The 23515-nt window shown below is 36.4% G+C and overlaps 1 protein-coding gene across 4 annotated transcripts in view; it reads left to right on the top strand.

Moving 5' to 3' along the window:
* The window catches only part of znf410 (zinc finger protein 410), a 29654-nt gene that overhangs the window by 3124 nt on the left and 3015 nt on the right, over nucleotides 1–23515 (top strand). For 3 of the 4 annotated variants that reach the window (XM_039741769.1, XM_039741767.1, XM_039741768.1), the window contains exons 2-12: nucleotides 3112–3193; nucleotides 3455–3517; nucleotides 4121–4253; nucleotides 4462–4647; nucleotides 6781–6963; nucleotides 9204–9363; nucleotides 16279–16460; nucleotides 16645–16734; nucleotides 19689–19811; nucleotides 20270–20401; nucleotides 23310–23475. In XM_039741769.1, coding sequence (XP_039597703.1) covers nucleotides 3143–3193; nucleotides 3455–3517; nucleotides 4121–4253; nucleotides 4462–4647; nucleotides 6781–6963; nucleotides 9204–9363; nucleotides 16279–16460; nucleotides 16645–16734; nucleotides 19689–19811; nucleotides 20270–20401; nucleotides 23310–23431 — 1425 coding nt within the window. In that variant the 5' untranslated portion in view covers nucleotides 3112–3142 and the 3' untranslated portion in view covers nucleotides 23432–23475. The remainder of the gene's footprint in view (nucleotides 1–3111; nucleotides 3194–3454; nucleotides 3518–4120; nucleotides 4254–4461; nucleotides 4648–6780; nucleotides 6964–9203; nucleotides 9364–16278; nucleotides 16461–16644; nucleotides 16735–19688; nucleotides 19812–20269; nucleotides 20402–23309; nucleotides 23476–23515) is intronic. The other variant, XM_039741770.1, reaches the window with a different exon arrangement.

Below are 23515 nucleotides of genomic sequence, written 5' to 3'. Positions count from 1 at the left end.
GTACAGGAATTGAAAAACAAAAGATTATCCTTTCTCATTAGTTGAACAGTTGCCATTTTTTATATGGTTAACAGAAGTTGTCCATTCCAAAATATTAATAAACTGTTCATGGAAGTAATATGTTAACACATGATGGTGACCTGAATAATCTCTCATCTTATCTTTACTTTAAGCAAATTGTAAAACAAGCCTCAGGTTTTATACTCTTGCTTGCCAGTTTTTATCTTTACATATTTTTTTAATGTGTTCAAATTGTATTTGACTAATGGTAGCTCTGTTTCACAGATAAAGTTTGGTCCTTTACCTTCACTTTTCAGTCTGCCATCACTTTTAAACAAGTTTATCTTTATGTAACACCTTTTTCCACAAATCTGAGTAGGTCCATTAACTCCAAAAAGAAGAGAAAAGGCTAAACTCCATCTATTTATCTAGTATTGAATACATTTTCAGAACCTGCTTATTTTTGTTATTAACACCCTTCACAGCTCTTTTGAGTGTGCTCAATCACCACACTAGGAAGAATCCAGAAACAAATTTTGCTAATATCAGGGATTCTCACAATCAGTTTTTTTAAGGGCTGATACCAGTCATAGGTTTCATGTTATTGAACTGGTTGATTCTGATATGGATTTGATTTTTCTCAGTTCCTTTAACAAAAACATTTTGCTCTAAACTCCAGTATAACCAGCGTAGGAGCCTTATGTTCTATATTAAAGTGTTAACTTTGATATTTTTATAATTAAAGACCACCGGTGTTACCTGTACATTTTTTTTATTGACAATTAAATTCTATAGTCTTATTGTTCAGTGACCATAAAAATAATAAAATAAAGAAAATTCCTTTAAAAATACATATTTTTCAACTAATAAATATGTACTGGAAATATTTATCTATAAAACTTAAATAAAAGAAAATAAAATACATCTTATAATTACAGGCTGTCCTACTGTTTGATTATTTCTGTAATTTACTTATTTGTAACAAAGCTTAATTTAAGAAACATAGTTTTCACCCTTTGTCTAATAAAAATATATATATAACAAATATCCGGAGCTTTGTTTTAAGGAATAAAGTGAGTTCCTATCTGATGTAGGCCCTGGGCCACTTGTGGTGCCTGGCTACTTTTCAAGGGTTGCAATCACACTGCACAACAGGAATTGCAATTTTTATGCAAAATATGTGATGTGCGAAGTGAGCTATGTTCAAAGTGATCATGACTTCATGTGGGAGATTATCGCTTTGATGTGGTCTATGGCATGGAGTGCCAGGGAAGCGGGTATGAAAAGTGATGTGATGCGAAGTGTGTTGCCCCATCTTCATCAATAACTCTCGAAAGTCCAAACTTTTAACAGATTTGTAAGATGGCACCAGTGTCATCTAAGCAGCAATTTCACATTCTTCTTTATCTTTTCTTTTTCTAATTGAAATTGTGAGTTGCTGCACTAAGCACAGGCTTGCTCAGTGTCCAAACCAGACAAACAAAGGACAGAATGAAAAGATCTGAATTAATTAAAGTAGCTTTTCTGGCCATTTGTATAACTACACAGGATGACTCATCCGATTGCTTTTTCTCAGTTTATGGCTCCATTCTCTCAAATATAATGGCTAATATTCTGGTTGCCTCTATTTGTTTGCCAGAAGTTTTCAGCAAAAGGTTTGCAGCAATAAAAAAATGATGATAATAATACCTTGAATAAAGTAGCACTACAGTTAAATTACTGTAAAGCTTAGAAAAGCAGATGCTGGAAAAAATCATTTTTTGTGATCAACAAATTGATGAATCACAGAGTCTTTTATAGTGAAAATCCACCAATTTAGATTGGTGAGTGATCGTTCTGAACATCACTTGCATGGATTCGAAATTTGGAACAAAAATATTATTCATTAGAGTCTAATTATAAAGAAATACCAGAAACAGAAAATTTGCGGCTTCTATACTTTTGGTTTATCGCGTACTTTCTCTTTCCAGATTACCTGGCAAACAGCAGCAACTTCACAACATTGACATAAAAATATATTCATGTTGATTAAATACAGGTACTGTGTATAATAGAAAGTTGCACTTATAAGTAAGGTGAATCTAAAGTGTTACTTTGGTTTGAATTACTTTCCAGTTTTTTTTTTTTTTTTATTAAATTATTGTTTAAAAAGCATTAAGTTTTTCTTGTGAAAATTAATTGAAAATAAATTTACTAGTTTCTAGCTCATGTCTTTTGCTAGTTATCCTAAAAAAATACACTTGACTTGTATTTACAGATTTCCACTAGTGAATACGACAAAATTATCAATGTCTTCCTAAAAAAGGGTCAAAAAGCTCAAGAGAACACTTATCATGTCATCTACTTCTTTACAGATCCTTTACTTTGTTGTGATTCTCCATTGCTCATTCGTGTTGCATTAACGTGACTGATTAATGATGAAATTTCCATAATGCAGTTGCAACTGTTTGTGTGGCTAAAGTCAATGTTTGATTATGAAACTTTTCGTCTCACAGCATTGTATTTATTGTTCTTTAGTTTAAGTTGTGTCAATGTACTGACGAGCTTGTCAAAGAATGCATTTTGTTTCCTACTGCAGATTATGTGAATTGAACAAGGTCAAGCAGTTGTATGTTTATAAAAAGAAATAAAAAGTGAGAACTAAGTTTCATAATACAGTATGAACATGTCAGCATTGTGACCAGGGCTGAATTTATTTTAGAAGCAATACACAGTACCTTCTGTACTTGTTTCCTGTTCTCAGCAGAGAAGTTGCAATAAAAACTGTTATTGTATGTTACCTTACAACATTTTGCTAAATATTGAGATTGTTAATATAGTAATTAGCTTAAAATACATATTAAATGCATAATATAAAATGAATTTTTCAAGGTCTGGTGACCTGTTGTGGCAGTTATGATGTAAGAATGGCAGGAAAAATAGACTTGGATAGATGGTCTAAATGGTATACAAGCAATAGGGACAAGCACTCTGAGTGCATGGTCCTTAATCAAGTTTAAAATATAACCATAGATTAAACACACATTTTTTATTTTAATCTCTGTAAATTTAAAACAAATAATTAAAATTCTCCAATATAAGTGAGTTAAAATAATACATTATTTCCATTAGTGACTAAAAAATAGAGAAGAGGAGGACATGAATGAAAGGAGAATTGGTGAATGATAGTGCTAGCAGCTTGGCTCCTATTAAGGTAAGGGCAGTACTATCCATGGTTGATCATCATAATTAAATACATGTAAATTATTTTTCTAATTATGTTTAATGTTTTATATGGTGGAGATTCATAATTTTCTATACTGTAATTTCATTTTTTGTTGTTAATGGCAGTAAAACATTTTTTGTATGTAATTAAAGATAATTCTGATCTCTTTCCCAGAAATAAAATTAATTTCATATGAAGTGGAAGTACAGTTTTCTAATCTCGTTTATCTTTACTCTTTGTGATTCACAGTTTGAATCCATGCTCTCAGATGAATTGGACTCCAAGCCTGAGGTATATGCTTGGCCTAACAAGGTCAGCCTTGTTATTTTGTTAAGGAACCTTTCCTGTTAGTTGTCTCAAGAGGTTTTCCTGCTTATTTCTATCACAGAGAGCCTGGTCTATATATATGATATTAGACCACTTGGATTGTTCTGGTCATCATAATTTTTGAATTTCCTGTGGCACTAAAACAATAAAATTATATTTCCATACACAAGATATTTTTTAGTCACAGCATAATTTGCCATTTGATAATATCCAGTAATTCCATTAGTTTTAGTATTTTAGCATTGTAGATAGCTATATATTGTTGTTGAATATTTAACCTGGAAATTAATGAAAAACCAGCCAGTTTATTTTGGCCTGTATATCATTTTCTCTTATTTTAATTAAATTACATATATTGGTCCCAGAACTGTGTTAAGCATGTAATAGTGTATCTTCTGGAGCTCCTCAGTAAAAAAAATATTTGTCATCTCTTCAGCTATTAAAGAGAGTGATCATTTGAATTGCAAGTCTGTAAGACAACAGTAACCTTATGCTTGTTTTGGATTTTCACTGTATTACATAGATCGAATACAGTGAAAATGCAACCACTGAATATTGTCTGAACCATTCTGGTTTTTTTTTTTTAAGCTGCTGGTTGAATTTGTACAAAACGCTTCAATACCGTTGGGGCAGGGCTTGGAAGACCCCGGGCCTAAACAGACATGCCTTCCACTGTTATCTCCACCTGAAAACACACTGTGTACCCAGCTGCAGCTAGCAGGTTTGTTTTAAATCCTATACTGAACAGAAAGAAGAAAAAGTACAATGATACATTCAACATGTAAAAGAATTTAAAATTTGTAGAATTTGTTTAACTGTTCCATTTACCACAGAATGGCATAATTAGAAACCATTGTACCTTGGCATTATAAACTTAACTCTTATTTTTTTATGTTAAGCTAGCTTTTTTCTTTTCTTTTTAAATGTAGAGACCAGCCTGAGCCACCATGAGACATCGGTCTTGTCTGAATATGAGAGCGAGAGGGAATCCTTGATGGTGCCTTTGCATCCTTCTAGGCCAGTCACTGTTACTCCCACTCCAAGCTCACCTCCAATTCTTCAAGACCTGCAGCATTCAGATAGCACCTCCTTTATACTATTGAATCTGGCCAAAGGTAATAAGTTTAGAGGACACAACTAGCTAATAATGGTACAATGATTAGGCATACTTAACATATTTACTTATTCACACTATATTACTTTTGGCTTCATTGGTAATTGACAATGTTTGGCTTTAAAAATCTTTTGATCCAAATGCCATTTAACAATTCATTTCACTTCTGTAATGACAGATTTTGAAATATTGCTGTAATAGGTTTCATATATTATTACATTCAGAAGCTACAGTGCATCCAGAAAGTATTCACAGCGCATTACTTTTCCCACATTTTGTTATGTTACAGCCTTATTCCAAAATGGATTAAATTCATTTTTCTCCTCAGAATTCTACACAACACCCCATAATGACAACGTGAAAAAAGTTTACTTGAGGTTTTTGCAAATTTATTAAAAATAAAAAAACTGAGAAATCACATGTACATAAGTATTCACAGCCTTTGCTCAATACTTTGTCGATGCTCCTTTGGCAGCAATTACAGCCTTAAGTCTTTTTGAATATGATGCCACAAGGTTGGCACACCAATCCTTGGCCAGTTTCGCTCATTCCTCTTTGCAGCACCTTTCAAGCTCCATCAGGTTGGATGGGAAGCGACGGTGCACAGCCATTTTAAGATTTAAATCGGTTTCGAGTCTGGGCTCTGGCTGGGCCACTCAAGGACATTCACAGAGTTGTCCTGAAGCCACTCCTTTGATATCTTTGCTGTGTGCTTAGGGTCGTTGTCCTTCTGAAAGATGAAGCGTCGCCCCAGTCTGAGGTCAAGAGCGCTCTGGAGCAGGTTTTCATCCAGGATGTCCCTGTACATTTCTGCAGTCATCTTTCCCTTTATCCTGACTAGTCTCCCAGTTCCTGCCGCTGAAAAACATCCCCACAGCATGATGCTGCCACCACCATGCTTCACTGTAGGGATGGTATTGGCCTGGTGATGAGCGGTGCCTGGTTTCCTCCAAACGTGACGCCTGGCATTCACACTAAAGAGTTCAATCTTTGTCTAATTAGACCAGAGAATTTCATTTCTCATGGTCTGAGAGTCCTTCAGGTGCCTTTTGGCAAGCTCCAGGCGGGCTGCCATATGCCTTTTACTAAGGAGTGGCTTCCGTCTGGCCACTCTACCATACAGGCCTGATTGGTGGATTGCTGCAGAGATGGTTGTCCTTCTGGAAGGTTCTCCTCTCTCCAAAGAGGACCTCTGGAGCTCTGACAGAGTGACCATCGGGTTCTTGGTCACCTCCCTGACTAAGGCTCTTCTCCCCTGACCGCTCAGTTTAGATGGCCGGCCAGCTCTAGGAAGAGTCCTGGTGGTTTCGTACTTCTTCCACTTAAGGATGATGGAGGCCACTGTGCTCATTGGGACCTTCAAAGCACCTTGTAACCTTCCCCAGATTTGTGCCTCGAGAAAATCCTGTCTCAGATGTCTACAGACAATTCCTTTGACTTCATGCTTGGTTTGTGCTCTGACATGAACTGTGAACTGTGAGACCTTACACAGACAGGTGTGTGCCTTTCCAGATCATGTCAAATCAACTGAATTTACCACAGGTGGACTCCAAGTAAGCTGCAGAAACATCTCAAGGATGATCAGGGGAAACAGGATGCACCTGAGCTCAATTTTGAGCTTCATGGCAAAGGCTGTGAATACTTATGTACATGTGCTTTCTCAGATTTTTTTATTTTTAATAAATTTCCAAAAATCTCAAGTAAACTTTTTTCACATTGTCATTATGGGGTGTTGTGTGTAGAATTCTGAGTAAAAAATGAATTTAATCCATTTCAGAATAAGGCTGTAACATAACAAAATGTGGAAAAAGTGATGTGCTGTGAATACTTTCCCGATGAACTGTATAAAAGAATAGGTGAAAGTTAGGTAAAGCATATCTTTCTACCTATATAGATAATCAACACAGCAGCCCAAGTAAATCTTGTATTATTTGTTTGTTGTTTTTTTTATAGTCTTTCCTTGTGATAAAGACAGGCCTCATAAAATGGAGACCTCCAGGCATAAGTCAGTAAAACATTTTAAATCCATCATAGTACTTCAGAATGTTTAGATGTCGGCAGTGTTGTTTTGTCATAACAACAAATAAAACAAAGAGAATATGTGTCCTGATTAATGACTGTGTTCTTAATTAAGGTTTGGCTGCATCTGCTGAGCCATTGGTGTTTGTGCAGGATGAAACAGAGGATGACATTTCTCCCAGTGAAAATACAGAAGGACCAACACCATGGTACTTGCGAGTACAGGAGCTTGCACATGACAGTTTGATAGCAGCTACAAGGGCACAACTGGCAAAAGACGCAAAAGCAGGCAACACTGGTAAATTATTTTTTTAACGTGAAATATGAATTTTAATACCAATTACTACCTTCTAAATTTTTCATGCTAGTCCTGCCTAGAACTAACTTCAGTCCTGCCAGCTCCCACTAGCAGCACTAAAATCTTGCTACATGCTGTAGAGTAAGGGAGTGCATGTCTCTAAAACTAGTAGTTTGTCTTCTTAGTTGAATTTTCCACCAACTGTAGTTATATGTTTTTGAGAGTTTATGATTGTTGTTAGGCATTCACACACACATAGGGATTGATCAGTCATAGCCAACTAAGTAGGCAGGAAAAGTGAATGCTTGTATTTATTTATACATATAATGTACAAATGTAGGTGTTTTAGATTGGAACACTGTGCCGTCTATCATAAACAAGACATGCATTTGTTAAATCCATTCTACCTGTTTAATTAAGAAGGAGAAGACACATAAAATTTATATTCTTTGAGCTATTCCATAATTTCCTTAGACTTCTACAATAAAAACAATGAAATGTAAGTCAAATGTTGCCTTGTGTCTTCGGATAAACAATGATATTCTATTCTTAGTCTTGCAGTCATGTGAAAAAGCGCACCCAATGTTTTTTCTTTTTAACGTATGTGAACATATCAAGAATTGATCTTCATTTAACAGTATCGTTATATAATTGTGATATAACAAAACATCATGCCATATTTACATTTTGTAGTCATAGTATAAATTAAACAAACAAACACAAATGTTGCATGTGGAAAAAGTAAGTATATGCCTACATTTATGACTATAGTACCTCATAAATAGCTAAAATTAGAATGAGGTGCGCCATTGTTGTTGTTGAGGTGTATTTTATCAACATACTAAATACAAAGAACTTTTTTAGGCTTTCAGAAAGAGGGTTATATCTGTCCATGAGTCTGGAAAGAGATTAAAAAGGTCTCTAAGAACCCCAGAGTTTAATCACAAGACCTACAGGTAGCTCTTCCCACTGGTTATGTCAAAGTGTACAGTTCGGCCTTGTTAAAGAGGCTGCACAAATTAGATCTACATGGGAGGTGTGCCAGGAGGAATCCTTTGCTGTCCAGAAAAAACATCATGACAAAACTAAAGTTTCCCTATGGACACCCAGGTAAAAGTCAAGACTTCTGTAGCAATGTGCTCTGAGAAGAGAAGGCAAAAATCGAATTAATTTACCACAGTACCAGAAGGCATGTTTGGGGGAAAAGCAAAGATCGCATTTCACCAGAAAGACCTGATACAAACTGTAAATCATAATGGGGGAAATGGGTAATATTTGTGGCTGCCATGCTGCATCAGGGCCTGGTAAGCTCACCATCGTAAAATCCAGTATGAACTTTTCTTTGTATCAGAGGGTGCTTGCAGGTAATATGAGACTATCTGGCCAAAGACTGAAGCTCCACCAAAAGTGCACCGTTCAAAATGACAATGACTTTAAACATACTGTACCAGTAAATCCTCCAAGGAATGATTGAAAAGTAAGACATTGAGGATTTTGGAATGACCAAATCAAATCCTATATTTGAATCCCATAGGGATGCTGTGGGGTGATTTGAAAAGAGCTGTGCATTCAAGACTCCCCTCAAACATCACACAGTTGAAAGAATTCTACATGGAGAAGTGGGAAAACTTTCTTTTCAGTCAGTGTCAAAGACAGTTATAAGAAACACCTACTTCGAGGGCAATACAGCCAAGGAGATGGAAATGGCATATCTAATTACTTGAAAATCAAATGCTCATGTTTTTTTCCAGTATCAGCACCTTTATCTATAGGCTGTTTTAAATAATGACCAAATCATGGTATGTCCACATATTGTATTTTAAAAAGAAAAAAAAACATAGGGTGTACTTACTTTTTCACATGACTATATCTGTAAGGAAATGCACACTATGCTAACACAATTTGAAAAGTCTCATTTAACATGTGGCTTAGTGGTTACAGAGTATGATTGTAAACAGCAAAGTTTCTAGTTCAGACCCCATCACTAAATTTGTGACTCTGAGCATGTCACTTAATCTTCTGTTGCTTCAACTGCATTCATATTTTGTAAACTGTGATAAATAATTCACTTGTGATAAAGGCATCACCTAAATAAATAAATAAATGTAAGGTAAAATCAGGTGTGGCTTGCATAATGTAGAAGAATCTTTAAATGAAATTTGCTATTTGATATAGACTAAAGGAAATAATTGTTTCAAGTGCTCCATGGTTGACTTATACTTTCCACCTTTTTTGATTAGGTGATCTCTTGCACCCATATCCAACTGAAGGGCCAAAAAAAGAGGGGACTCTGTCAACTGAGCGCTCACCACATGAGAAGAGTCTTAAGTGTACATTTGAGGGCTGCCGGAGAACTTTTGCGTGGCCGGCTCATCTCAAGTATCATTTAAAAACGCATAAGTGAGTAATGTAATTGCATTAACAAAATATCTGATTGCATTAAGATTGCAGTAAACATTTTAGTAAAATGCAAAGTTATGTCCCGCTCACATAAAGCCCAAAAGTATGTTTCACCTTTCAAACCAGACCTCAAGACGTTTATGAGGCCTAGAAACAAAATCAGGTTGGTCCCAAACTTGAGAAGCAGGCTTTATGACCCTTACACCAAAAACCAAGCCAAGCTGGTAAATTTAAAGAAGGAGAGAGGAACTATGGAAACTCCTTGCCCAAATAATACAAATCGGATTCCAAAAAAGTTGGGACACTATACAAATTGTGAATAAAAACTGAATACAATGATGTGGAGATGGCAAATGTCAATATTTTATTTGTAATAGAACGTAGATGACAGATCAAACGTTTAATCCGAGTAAATGTATCATTTTAAAGGAAAAATATGTTGATTCAAAATTTCACGGTGTCAACAAATCCCAAAAAAGTTGGGACAAGTAGCAATAAGAGGCTGGAAAAAGTAAATTTGAGCATAACGAAGAGCTGGAAGACCAATGAACACTAATTAGGTCAATTGGCAACATGATTGGGTATAAAAAGAGCTTCTCAGAGTGGCAGTGTCTCTCAGAAGCCAAGATGGGTAGAGGATCACCAATTCCCACAATGTTGTGCAGAAAGATAGTGGAGCAATATCAGAAAGGTGTTACCCAGCGAAAAATTGCAAATACTTTACATCTATCATCATCAACTGTGCATAACATCATCCGAAGACTCAGAGAATCTGGAACAATCTCTGTGCGTAAGGGTCAAGGCCGTAAAACCATACTGTATGCCCGTGATCTCCGGGTCCTTAAACGACACTGCACCACAAACAGGAATGCTACTGTAAAGGAAATCACAGAATGGGCTCAGGAATACTTCCAGAAACCATTGTCAGTGAACACAATCCACCGTGCCATCCGCCGTTGCCAGCTGAAACTCTACAGTGCAAAGAAGAAGCCATTTCTAAGCAAGATCCACAAGCTCAGGCGTTGTCACTGGGCCAGGGATCATTTAAAATGGAGTGTGGTAAAATGGAAGACTGTTCTGTGGTCAGATGAGTCACGATTCGAAGTTCTTTTTGGAATTCTGGGACACCATGTCATCCGGACCAAAGAGGACAAGGACAACCCAAGTTGTTATCAACGCTCAGTTCAGAAGCCTGCATCTTTGATGGTATGGGGTTGCATGAGTGCGTGTGGCATGGGCAGCTTGCATGTCTGGAAAGGCACCATCAATGCAGAAAAATATATTCAGGTTCTAGAACAACATATGCTCCCCTCCAGACGTCATCTCTTTCAGGGAAGACCCTGGATTTTTCAACAAGATAATGCCAGACCACATTCTGCATCAATCACAAGATCATGGCTGCGTAGGAGAAGGATCCGGGTACTGAAATGGCCAGTCTGCAGTCCAGATCTTTCACCTATAGAGAACATTTGGCGCATCATAAAGAGGAAGGTGCGACAAAGAAGGCCCAAGACGATTGAACAGTTAGAGGCCTGTATTAGACAAGAATGGGAGAGCATTCCTATTTCTAAACTTGAGAAACTGGTCTCCCCGGTCCCCAGATGTCTGTTGAGTGTGAATATTAGAAGTTGGCACCTCCACATCATTGCATTCAGTTTTTATTCACGATTTGTATAGTGTCACAACTTTTTTGGAATCCGGTTTGTAAAACAAACTTTCTTAATGTACAGTGAATGAAGAATTTATGAAGAAAATGTTTAAATGAATAAAAAGGTAACTTCAAAAAAGCAAAAATACAGAATGTTGCAGAAAGTAAGCACTAGTTTTAAAAATGAGACAGATGAACAGCAATTGTAGCAACTAATGCAACAGTTGCTGTATATAAGCTGTTAAAGCCTTTATTGTCTGGGGAGTGGCCCGATAGTTGCTTTATTAGATGTTCTTGCCTCATGCAAGCATGACGCATAAATGTCAAAGTAAAGAAGGATAAATATACAGTTAAAATTGTACAACAAAAACAATACTCATTGAATAATAGTCAAGTATGAATGAAAAGAAAACTTAAACAAAATCAGTAGTACAAATTATAACATGATACATTAAGGTTAATAAGATAAATACATGAAAAGAAAGAACCTTGAGCCAGGGATAAAATCCTGGCTACAAAATAATATCAAAGATTAATGGTGCAAAAATCTAACGGTTCGGATCGGATCACGGTTTTAAGTCACGGATGGGATCAATTTTCGGATCAGCAAAAAAAAAAGACAACATAAATTTAACTCTCCATTTATTTAGTTTAGTATTTTTTGGCCATTAAAAAACATTCAACTCAAGACTTATTCCACTCAATTATATAAATACAAATCAAGGTGCAATACAGGGCATGATAACTATTTCCTTTAATGTGGACACAATAAAAAACAACTTTAAATGCAATTTAAGGCATCATTGCTTCTTACTTTGAACATGGAGAGAGAAATAAAAGCTAGCTTATGTCCACATCATCAAAAAAGAAGAAAGAAAGCAAAGCAGACCAGAGCTTATGATTTAAATTTTTATTTTCCAAAAACATGAGGATGTCTACATTTTCTGGGGAAACTGTAACCCTTTGCTGTAACTATGACCCCTGCTGTTGAGAACACCCTCTCGTTAGGCACTGAGATGGTGTCTTGCCATTGTGACAAGGTGAGGGTATTTACATTCGTTGCTTTTCCACCAAGTCAGTGGATCACCATCGACTGGAATGCCACTTGCTGACTCATAGGATACCACCTCCTCTTTGATGGTGTCAGCAAAAGCCTTGCTGACCATGTCCTTCTGTGCAAAGGTCTCGCCAAAAAGCTCCGCCATTGCCGACATCTTTTGAGGAGGAGATGTGTCTGCTCCTGTTGGTGCTCCATATTGACGCTGCAGGGAAAGTTACATTATTGATTAAAACTTTTTTTTATATGATGCTGGAGGTTTGTCGAGCTCCTCTGCTAAAACTGCTACCGCTGTGCATGACCACGTGTATGAAGCGGCAAACCGGACATAAGTCAAGCGAAAATGCGTGAGAGAGGTTGAATTAGTGCGCGAGGGAGACAGAGATAGTGCGTGTGAGAAGTTTAATTGCAGTTCAGTGCGCGAGAGACACGCGCACAATACAGTGGAACTTTTTTTTTCTCGGATCTTCGGATCACGTGCGTACCGAACCGTGGACGTGAATCGGTTCGGATCACGGATCAACAGTGATCCGTTGCACCACTATCAAAGATGTGATTTATAAATCTCCCATTTTACCCATTGTTAGGTCCTTTCACAAGGAGAAAGAATGTTGGACTATTTGTGTAATCACTAAAGACTACAGATGTTTACTGCAGTCTTTTTAGCTAAAATATCCATTAATTTACCAAAGTTTCTTAATGATACTTTTAGGATTTTGGGGTGCTGGAGCCAAACTCGCCAGCACTGGGCATAAGCCAGAACCTGAAACCCGTTGTGGCAAATTTAGGTTCAAGGAAAGAGCTTGCATTGTATACAGTAGGATACCTGTGCTCAGTAAATTGTCCCAATGTTTCTAAGTAGCATACCAATGCCTGTTGTTAGATCATTGGTTGAAACTAGTTTTCCCTCGAATAAACTAATCGAAACAAATAAAAACTCTACACAGAATACAAGGATAAGGCTCACACATGTAAAACCAAGAATAGCTTGATATTCATCCTGATTTATTTTTAGAATAATTGTGTTACTTTATTTTTCACTCCCAACCTTTCTCCTTGTTGTAATTGATAGTGAACAGTATAAGATTTTGAGTGATCCAGTGGTATGAGACATTTCATTTCCTTTGTTTTGTAATCATACTTTTTTCTATTTTCCGAGGGATAAACATTTAAGCTCGATCTATAAACAAATGAAGACATGCTGATCATTTAATTTTGTGTTTATTTTTGTAAAAAAAAAAAAAAAAGAAAGAAAGCAAGGATGAAACTTTTTGGGTGGAACTCAGAGATGATATAAAAATTACTCCACTGCTTTCTTAAAGCTAAAGATAGCAGATTTGGCTAAAAAAACTTAAAAGTGTGTCTTCTTCAGTAGAGGGAGTTGAATACTACATTGTTTTGTTATCAGATTTTATTTTTGGATTCATAATGTCTGTATACTACTAATTAATTATTTGTTGTTGAGTGTCTTGCAAGAAGAAAAACACAATACTACTTTTTCAATGATCTTAAAAACACTGGTTAAAAAGCAGCCAAGTAGCCATGCACCTGTACAGTTGGCTACAATGGTAAATAATCTACAAAATAAATCAGTTGCAAGTGATAATGCAAAATGTCTTGAAAGGCGTTTACTGTCCTTCAAAATTATCATTCATAACACAAAAGGTGCCACATAGAGACAGACCTTTGTTCACCTTTTTTAATGTTAATGAAATAAACGTTGATAATGACACATTGTTTTTCTTCGTTAACAGACCTCTTTTTTTAAAAACATTTTTTGAGCAAACTGAACATGAAGAAACTGCTTGCCTAAAGCAATGTGTTGTGAACAGGGATTGGTGGAATTGTTATGGAATTGCTCTTCATTAAAGGATGCTGAGAAAAGAAAAATAAATACAATGTGTACTTCCTTTAAAGCTCCTCCCTCTCAAAGGCATGAACCGATTAATTCCATTTGTTGAAGTCAGTGCACTTATTTAGCATCCTTTATGTCTTAAAATTAGCCATTTTAAAGACGATCAACTGATTGAATACAAGTTGTGTAAATGTCTTGATTAACATTGTTGGATAATCAGTTGGTACACACTAGGTAGGTTTTTTCCCACTGTTCCTTTCTCTGTAGGAATCATCCATAAGTTTTATTTACTGCCATCATTATACCATCAGCTACTAACTTAAAATATAAGAAAGACTGTTAGCATAACATTCAAGAAATATGTTACTTATTAGTAAACTCGTGGTGGGGAATGCAGCAGTATCTTCCAACATCGACTGGAATTGTACTTTGAGGGTTTAAACCAAAGAGCTACTGTCAAATTATTGGCTCCAGCAGATCCCCGTGACCCTGTAGTTAGGATATAGTGGGTTGGATAATGGATGGATGGATGGATGACTACTGTCAAATTTGAAAACAATTCCTAATTCAATAGTGGTTGAGTTCAATACCAATTTAGATTATTTTTTCCTTTACCCCTTTAAAAACTTTTTACGCTAATCACCTGTATAACCAGACAAATAAAAGCCTTATGTCCTATATTAAAGTGTATTTTTATAATTAATATATAGACCACAACTGTTTTAAGATGCTTGACTCATTTTCTCCCTTTGTGGATCTCTAGCTACAAATATGCAAACCGTATAATAGACCTTCGCTTCCATATATGTATTCTCTCACAATCAATTAATTGTTATTGGTAATTAAATGCTTCTCTTAAATGTAAATATACATGCACTTATATGTTTACATCATTAATTGCATTGTGGCTTTTTTCTGTTAAACTATACATTTACTATATTTATACTGTTGTGCTTTTTTTTTCTTCAGTGTATCAGCTATACATTTGTAATTCTTGAGGTGTTACTATAAAATATGGATTACCATTTTAATTATGTAGTACATGTTTCTTACCAAAACCTATGCTATATGTTGCACAACAACAAATAATATACACAGCAAAAATCTTTTAAAAAGCCTATTGTTTACTAAGCAGCACTTTTAAATCCGTGTTTATCTTTTTCCAATTAAAAGTGTAAGCCATTGCATTTTAAACAAGCTCCCTGTCCCAATTCAAGTGGTGTTTGTTTTAACTTAAAGGACAAAATAAAAGGTCTGAATCTCTTAAAGTACCTTTTCTTACCATTTGTCTAATTACATGATGACTTCTCTGATTCCTTTTTTTCAGTTTATTACTCCACTTTCTTTAATTACCTCTTGTTCACTATTAAAATGAACCTCCACTCATTGTTCTTTGTTTACACTGTAAGAAGTTTGCTGCAAAAGGAAAAAAAAAAAAAGACCTGGCTCAACTACCGTAATACTTTACATAAAGGAGCACTCAACTACCGTAATACCTTTCATAAAGGAGCACTACAACTAAATAAAAGCTTAAAATACTGATTTTGTGATCGGCCTTTTTACCAATCACCGAGCGAATCCTTTTTAGTGAAAATTGACCAATTTAGATTGCCAGCCAATTGATCTGAGCAGTCATTGCTGAATACTTTGTGTAACATGATATCAAAGCAAAAATGTATAAGGTACAATACAAGAAAATACTTATTTATAGGCAAAAATGCTTTTTTGTGTTTTGTTTGGAAAGGCAATCATCCAAGTATATCAGCTGTGAACGATAGGGGGCGCTCTCGCTCCCTTGAACCCCTGTCCACGACTCCAGACACCAGGTAAAAGTCCTCAAGTTGACTTTATTTTGTCGCCACAGTGCACAAAGCACACTCTCCACCACAATACTCATAAATCACCAATACAATTAATAAACACAATCCTCCAGCTCCCAGACGCGTTGCCACCCTTCCACCCAGCTCAGCTCATTGTCTGTGAGTTCCCATAGTCCTTTTATACCTCCTGACCCGGAAGTGTTTCTGCCCAATAGTCCACAAGTCCTTATTCCTTCCGGGTCAGGGTAAATAGTCCCTTTCTTCAACCCGGAAGTCCGTCGCTCTTCCTGTGACGAACCTCCGGGTCACAGGGCACGAAGAAGCCCTCGGTCCTCCCTGCAGCTCCCTCCTGTGGCCCCCACGGCATCCAGCAGGGCTTTGCATAAAACTCCAATGTCCATGATGCCCTGCTGGTCTTCTGGGGACCTCCACGCTGCAAGGAGGGCTCCACCTGGCGGCTTGGGGGTATTGGCCGGGATAAATGGCCGGCCATCCACCACACAGCATACATTAATGCTTTATTTTGCATTAACAGAAATGATCGGACATTTACTTGCCGTGCAGAGGGCTGTGGAAAGAGTTTCTATGTATTGCAGAGACTACAAGTTCACATGAGGACACACAATGGGGAGAAACCCTTTATTTGTAATGAGAAAGACTGTGGGAAAAAGTTCACAACTGCTGGAAACTTGAAGAATCACAAGAGGACACACACTGGTGAGTTAATAAGAATTAACCTATGCCTTTTATATTTTCTGTTGGTGATATGTTTTCACCCACGCTTTTATTTTTTCTGATAATACATAGTTTGTTACTAACCAGGCGATATGTATTATTTGTGTATCATGGTGAAATGTTCTTCACTTGTAATCTGATTTTTTTTTTTATTATTAATCTTTAGGAGAAAAGCCCTTTTTGTGTGATGCAGAAGGTTGTGGACGCTCCTTTGCAGAATATTCCAGTTTACGGAAACATATGTTGGTACATTCAGGTAAAAAACAATAAAGTAAAATGGCATATAGTAGTAAAAGAGTTTTTTTTTTTGCTTTTAATGTTAGCCTACACTTCCAAATAAAAACCACTGAGGAAAGCCAATTAAACAGCACCTTTCTGTACAATTAATTAGTGGAATATTAGTTCCCTCTTGAAGGGAAAAGGTGACACTGTACTAAGTACAGATATCATCAAGCTGTCTTCTGTTCATCCACAGGTGAGCTGCAAGTTTCACGAGGCGTGTTAGTTGTTAACACAATCCTTTATTTCAATAGTGAGCTAACTGAGTAAGAACACATTATGAACACTCATTCTTTTCTGACATGAGTTATTTATCACTTCTTGTTGTGAGCAGACAAATGTTTTTTCCATCACATTCGTAGCTCCTAAACCTCCCACACCTTTTAGTAAAAGTACAGTTTGCTACTTAATTCCAATTCCATTTGACATGCCATTTCACTTGTATACAGTAGACCCCTGCAAAGTCACAGTTCAGGGTTTGATTATGTATTTACTCACAACAAAGAAAACGACAGCACATACCAAAGAAAATGAGCTTGCATGAATTAGAGTACATATAGCGGTAACATCGGTATTTTACATTTGAGCTCAGCGGTAGACATAGCGGTACAGTATTGTACAGTAGACTGGTTTACCTTTACATTCTGTTTTTAGGTAATGTATTAAGGTAATTTTTTAGGTAATGTATTAAGCTGAGTTTGCAACAAAATTAAAGTGCTTTGGGGGCATACTGTATTTAGGGTTTAAACTATAAAAATAGGTATTTAAAAGGCATTTTTTAACCACATCCAAAAGTCGCAGTTTTTCACAATTCGCGGGTGCTCTAGGAACGTAACCCCCGTGAATTTAGGGGGTGTATTGTAGTAAGTTAAATAAATACAGGCAGCCCTCAGGTTATCCACAAGTTTCTTTCCTACTGATGATTATAATCACATTTTGAATGTAACTCATAATTTGCCCTGTTAAAGTCCATAAATGGAAATATTGGGCAAAAATACATAATGATTTATTAAATATTTTATAAAAAAAAAAGTCAGACTTACTAATAAAATGACATTGCAGCAGTATTACTATTCATTAAATCACAAAGCAAAGATAAAATTTAAACTAGAATTAACATCAATTTTTGGTAATGATGTAGTTACCACATAGAGATGGAAAGGCATAATGATGGCACAGAAAGCCACCACTAATTTCTGATTGATACCTCAGCAAAGACAATAGCCTTAAATTATGAAATAAGCAGGTGATTCATTATTGCCAGTTACTGCAGGCCAGAATGTATAAACATATTTCTTGAAGTTTTTATTTATTTAACTCCAAGTGTGAATAATGTGAATTTTGAGCAAGGCACACTATAAATGCAACATCATTATCATCATCGTGATTTTCAGTCTGCTTCTCCTAATAAGGATATGCGACTCCTTAATTCCACCCGGGGGAGTAAATGATAACATTACTCAAAGTTATTGTCTGCTTTTTTATTTTTATTTTTTCCATTTTTATTACTATTTAATTTAATATTTTTTTTTTGTATCAGTATACTGCTGCTGGATTATGTGAATTTCCCCTTGGGATTATTATAGTATCTATCCATCTATCCATCCATCCATCCATCCACACCCCTTACCCCCCCCCACCTCACCTCACCTCACCTCACCAGCACACCCCAACCTCTTCAACTTCTACAGCCTCCTGGGGAATTCCAGCCATGCCTTGTTCACCTTCCACCCGAATGCCCAAAACAATTCAACTGACTCCTTTTATCTTTACAAAGTCAATTGCTGACCTTTGGACCAAAGTAGTTTGGTACCAGGTATACTTATCCTTCAACATCTGCAGTAAAATGCTGCAGATGCTCTACCAGACGGTTGTGGCGAGTGCCCTCTTCTACACGGTGGTGTGCTGGGGTGGCAGCATAAAGATGAAAGACGCCTCACGCCTGGACAAACTTGTTAAGAAGGCAGGCTCTATTGTAGGATTAAAGTTGGACAGTTTAACATCTGTGGCAGAGCGACGGGCACTAAGCAAACTCCTGTCAATCATGAAGAATCCACTGCATCCACTGAACAGTGTCATCTCCAGGCAGAGGAGTAGCTTCAGTGACAGACTTTTGTCACTGTCCTGCTCCACTGACAGATTGAGGAGATCGTTCCTCCCCCACACTATGCGACTTTTCAATTCCACCCGGGGGAGTAAATGCGAACATTAATTTTATTTTAATTTTTTTCATTTTTATTACACTTTAATTTAATATTTTTTTTTCTTTGTATCAGTATACTGCTGCTGGATTATGTGAATTTCCCCTTGAGATTAATAAAGTTTCTTTCTTTCTTTCTTTCTTTCTTTCTTTCTGGACATCCATGACTAGCAGAATAATTCAGTAATAATTCACCACTTTATCTCTTGTTATTCTTCATGTGAGTGTTTAAGCCTTCCAGTAAGTCACTCTGAATCCCTGCTGTTCACCAGACCAAACTCCAGCTGCAAACAGACAGGGTCCTTCTACTCACTTCAACCTTCTCCTGTGGAGCAACTCTAAGTAAAGAGAGTCAACCTTTGATGGAGAAGTCTGGTTCCAAAGCCAATGCTCCATACTGAGTTGAGTTCAGTGATTTAATTGAGACCATCCTAAAGGTTCATTAATGGATTCTTCTTTGGTTGGCTCCTCTCCTTGGACCAGTTTGCATGGGGTATCCCTATCAGGAACACACTTCTCAATATCAGACAATTCTAAGGATCAGAGCCTAAAAGCCTACAAAGCTCCCACTACCACCACGCCAATCTACTGACTTTACATATGTCTCAGTTATTTCTGTGCAAACCGTTACTTGCTTTTTGTGGCATCTGTTAATAGTATTAGTAACGGTGGCCTTTCAGTAGTATTTCAAAAGATCTCCTTTAGTAAACATTTTCTTTTTTATTTTTTAGGTGAGAAGCCACATCAATGTAGCATTTGTGGAAAGACCTTCTCTCAAAGTGGAAGCAGAAATGTACACATGAGGAAGCACCACAGTGCCACTGTTCAGGCAAACAGCATGCAAGATGAGGCTGGTAATAATCTTTTGTTACATGGAACTGATGTAAACTCTGCACGTGTAAAGCTAGTGATTGTTTTTTTTGTTTGTTTTTTAAACTAAGCAGCACTCATTGTAGCTTTCATTGTCCCTTTGTTTGATACATCAGTTGCAGGATTAGCAGAGTAAATTCTTTGCAGGATATTCAGCTTTTGCCATGCATTTAAAATAATTGCCTTATGTCGCAGTTCAGACATATGGATTATGTGACAGCTTGTACTGTTTAAGTATTCGTTGCATTGGTATATATGATGTTTGATTCAACTTCGAGTAAAATTTTAAAGAATGTATTCTCTATTATATCTTTGTGTCTAATGTATTTTTTGTTTCTTTTTCATCATTACTTTTTATTCACTCAAATCAAGCCCTGAAAACAAAACAGAAGAAGATACAATATCTGTTACATTTCCTTTTTGCTTTTTTTTTCTGCCTTAGGGGATCTGTTGACGCATAGTAGTCTACTAGAAGAACATGGGCTAGGTGACAGCAACTCTCTTCCCCTGACAACACGTACATTAGAAGTGGACACCATAAATCTGCATCACACTATGCTGCAAACACAGGAAGGTGACTACTTTTTTTGCTTATGTACATGTGTTGATGGTACCAAGTAGGATATCAGGTAGTACAGGCTGTAAGTACAGGGTGCAGCAGAAATAACTCCCACATTTCGAAAAATCACTGTGGGGTCCCCAAAGCAGGTAGAGGAGTGCAGTCCGTTCCATTAGGTACGGTTACGGTACATAATAAAGTTTTCAGTCGTCACCATGCCATGGTCGAGTGAGCATCGAGGCTTTGTAGTTGAGGCTTTTTTCAAAAATGGCGAATCTGTAGCTGCGATGCAGAGGGTGTTTTGCATGCGGTTCGGTTTACGTGCTGATGAAAGTGTTCCAGACTGGAAAACGATTTTGCTGTGGGTTCAAAGAGTAAGGGCAACAGGAGGTTTTCAAACATTGTCCTTGGACAAACTAAAGGAGGCTATTCAAGAAGAAATTGAAGGAATTTTGCCCGACATGCTAGTGAGAGTGATGGAAAACTTCCAAGAACGGCTCCAAATGTTTATCAGCCGTCAAGGCCACAATTTGGACGATATCATTTTTAAAATGTAAAGTAAAAAAACTTTTTTTTTTATGTACATTTGGGAAATAAAAAGTTTTTGGTGATACCTTGTAGCATTTTTTTTCAATCCCCCTTTGAAATGTGGGAGTTATTTCTGCCGCACTCTGTAGTTCAACATAGGAAGTTTTATTACAGGTTGTTCATCTTTAGAGAAAGTCTGATGTAAAGCTGATACTGAGTTGGTTGCAAAAATAATTAAATTACACTCAAAACAAATTTTAATATTACATTAAAACTAATAAATTACATTTCAATATAGGCAAGTTTAAAGTTTTAATGAAAACAATTCTGTCTTCATTTCTTCTTGAGACATATTTTTATCTGTCTGTTCATCTATCCATCCATTGATCCATCTAGGCTGCTTGCCATGGCAATTAAAAAGGCTAATTAAACATTAGGATCTAAAAATGATAGAATATAAATTAGTCTTACATCATCAAAACATTCCAATGTCTTTACCTGAATTCTTTTGCTAGTTAACATTTACTTTAGTAGAGTACATTTCTGTTACAGTTATCAGTTCTCTTGTTCCAATTCTTGCCAGAGATTTAAAAGCAATACTCTTATGTCTGAAGTCATTTGTGGTTGTGGTTTTTCTGGCAAATGGGCCTACAGACCTCTTTCTGAAAATTTGGAACCTGTTATAAATCCAGAGACATTGGAAGTATGTAGTGACTATGGATTTCTGTACAGAGCTGAAGCAGGCATTTTCTAACTTTGACTGGCATATTGCTTCTTCCAATAGGCCTGTTCTCTTGACTGCTATAACATGCTTCTTTTTGGCCTTCAGTTGTCTGCCACATGGTTCAACATCAGCACACAAAAGATTAAATGTTAAAAAGGCACGTTTTAGTAGTGACTTTGGAGAAAGAAAACGAAAAGCTAAAAGGCAGTGTAGAACCATTGAAGCAACAACATTGGACACACTTGACCAGCTAATACCACATAATGGCATGTCACTGCACTTATTAATGCAAAGACATATTTTCCTTTTAGGAGTCCAAAATATTTACTGGATGAAAAAGCAGTATTTTGATGCCAGAGTAAACGTCCTTCTGTAGCAAACACTTGACTGTGGCTAGTAGTGCTGGCCGTATGTTTTGATTCTATTTCTGTTCATGTGGCCCTTTGAGAAAGGCACTTGACAAATATTGTCTGCTTCACTGGGATGCCACATTTTTCAGTATTTAAATTCTCTCTCTCTGTTTAGAAAGGCTTGCTTCAGTGCCTCATGGAAACCTTAAATAGACACTAAAAATAGATAAAAGGAAACATAAAGAGAAAGAAGACATTTCATGTCTGCTGCCTTTTTTTAGTAAATACAGAAATATGTGTTTAAACCAGGTTTCCATTACTGGTATTTTATATAATAAATCAGAACAGCAAATACATTTTGATACATACAATTAAAAAAAAGAGGGAAGTAAAAGTTACAGTTGAATGCATGCTAAATAAAGAAAGTCAGAAAAGGTGCTATTTTGCCATACTGTATTGTTACAGTTTCAAAGCAGAATTAATTGTTCTGCTTTTATTATTCTTCTTTTGCAAATGCATGCCAACCAATCCTTAACATTAACAATCGCCATAAATAAAATTAGCTCTACAAGTTATTTAAAAGTAAAGCACATTCATTCTTCTTTCAAGAATTAGGTCACAGTATACAGTATGCAGTCATTATGCTTTTTTATCATCTATTCATTCCACACACATGGCCAAAAATGGGCAACAGGAATTGGAAGCAATGACAGAGTTCTGGTTTATCTTTCTTATTCACATCTCCCTGACAAATTGTACTCAACCAGAAAGTCACACAGCGAGTGTAATACATACTGTACAGAGATCTTGAAGAATGAATGTTTTTCATATTTTTTGTCCTCTGTAATACTATTTCCACTTTTCTTGGCTGGCATTTGAAACCAGGGCTAACTTCCAGATGAAATAGTAAGTTTAAATACTCCTACTTGTTTAAAAAGAAGCCAGACAAAGTCTATCAGTATTGCCTACAAAGCCAAAGCAAAACTTTGGTTGGCCTCTTAATTGTAACATGGTAAAATACAAAAAAATCAAAGGCGATGTGAATATTTTTTAACCGCATTACGCTATAAATTTACTGATCAGCACTTATGAAAAAAAATTAATGCCAAACAGATAACACTTTGGGTGGAATTATGGCATGGTAACCCTTTCTTCCAAACAATTTATAAGAAAAGATAAAGCAGGCACCAAATGGACAATTCTCTGTAAGCCCAAATAAATTTGCATTTGTATGGAACTCCTTTGACTAGTCTCATGTTGGACAAATTTCATTTTTTTCCCCCTCAATTTAAAGTATACTTTTTATTTTCCTTTTCCTAAGACTCCTCTGGTACAGACAGCATTCCTTCTGCCTCTGTGGTTGTCCTTTCTCAGTCACATGATCTTGTGGCAATGGCCGCAGGACACAGCTATGAAGAGGAGGTGGTGGCATTACTGCAGTGATAAAAACAACAAAGAAAGTTAAAGCAATAATTAAAAGAGCCAAGGTAAAAATAATGTATCCTTTTTGGATTTGAAATCTTTAAT

Source organism: Polypterus senegalus, chromosome 18, assembly GCF_016835505.1.
Source record: "Polypterus senegalus isolate Bchr_013 chromosome 18, ASM1683550v1, whole genome shotgun sequence".
Lineage (NCBI taxonomy): Eukaryota > Metazoa > Chordata > Cladistia > Polypteriformes > Polypteridae > Polypterus > Polypterus senegalus.
Note: the sequence above shows the minus strand (reverse complement) of the source record. Positions and strands in the feature narration are given on the sequence as shown.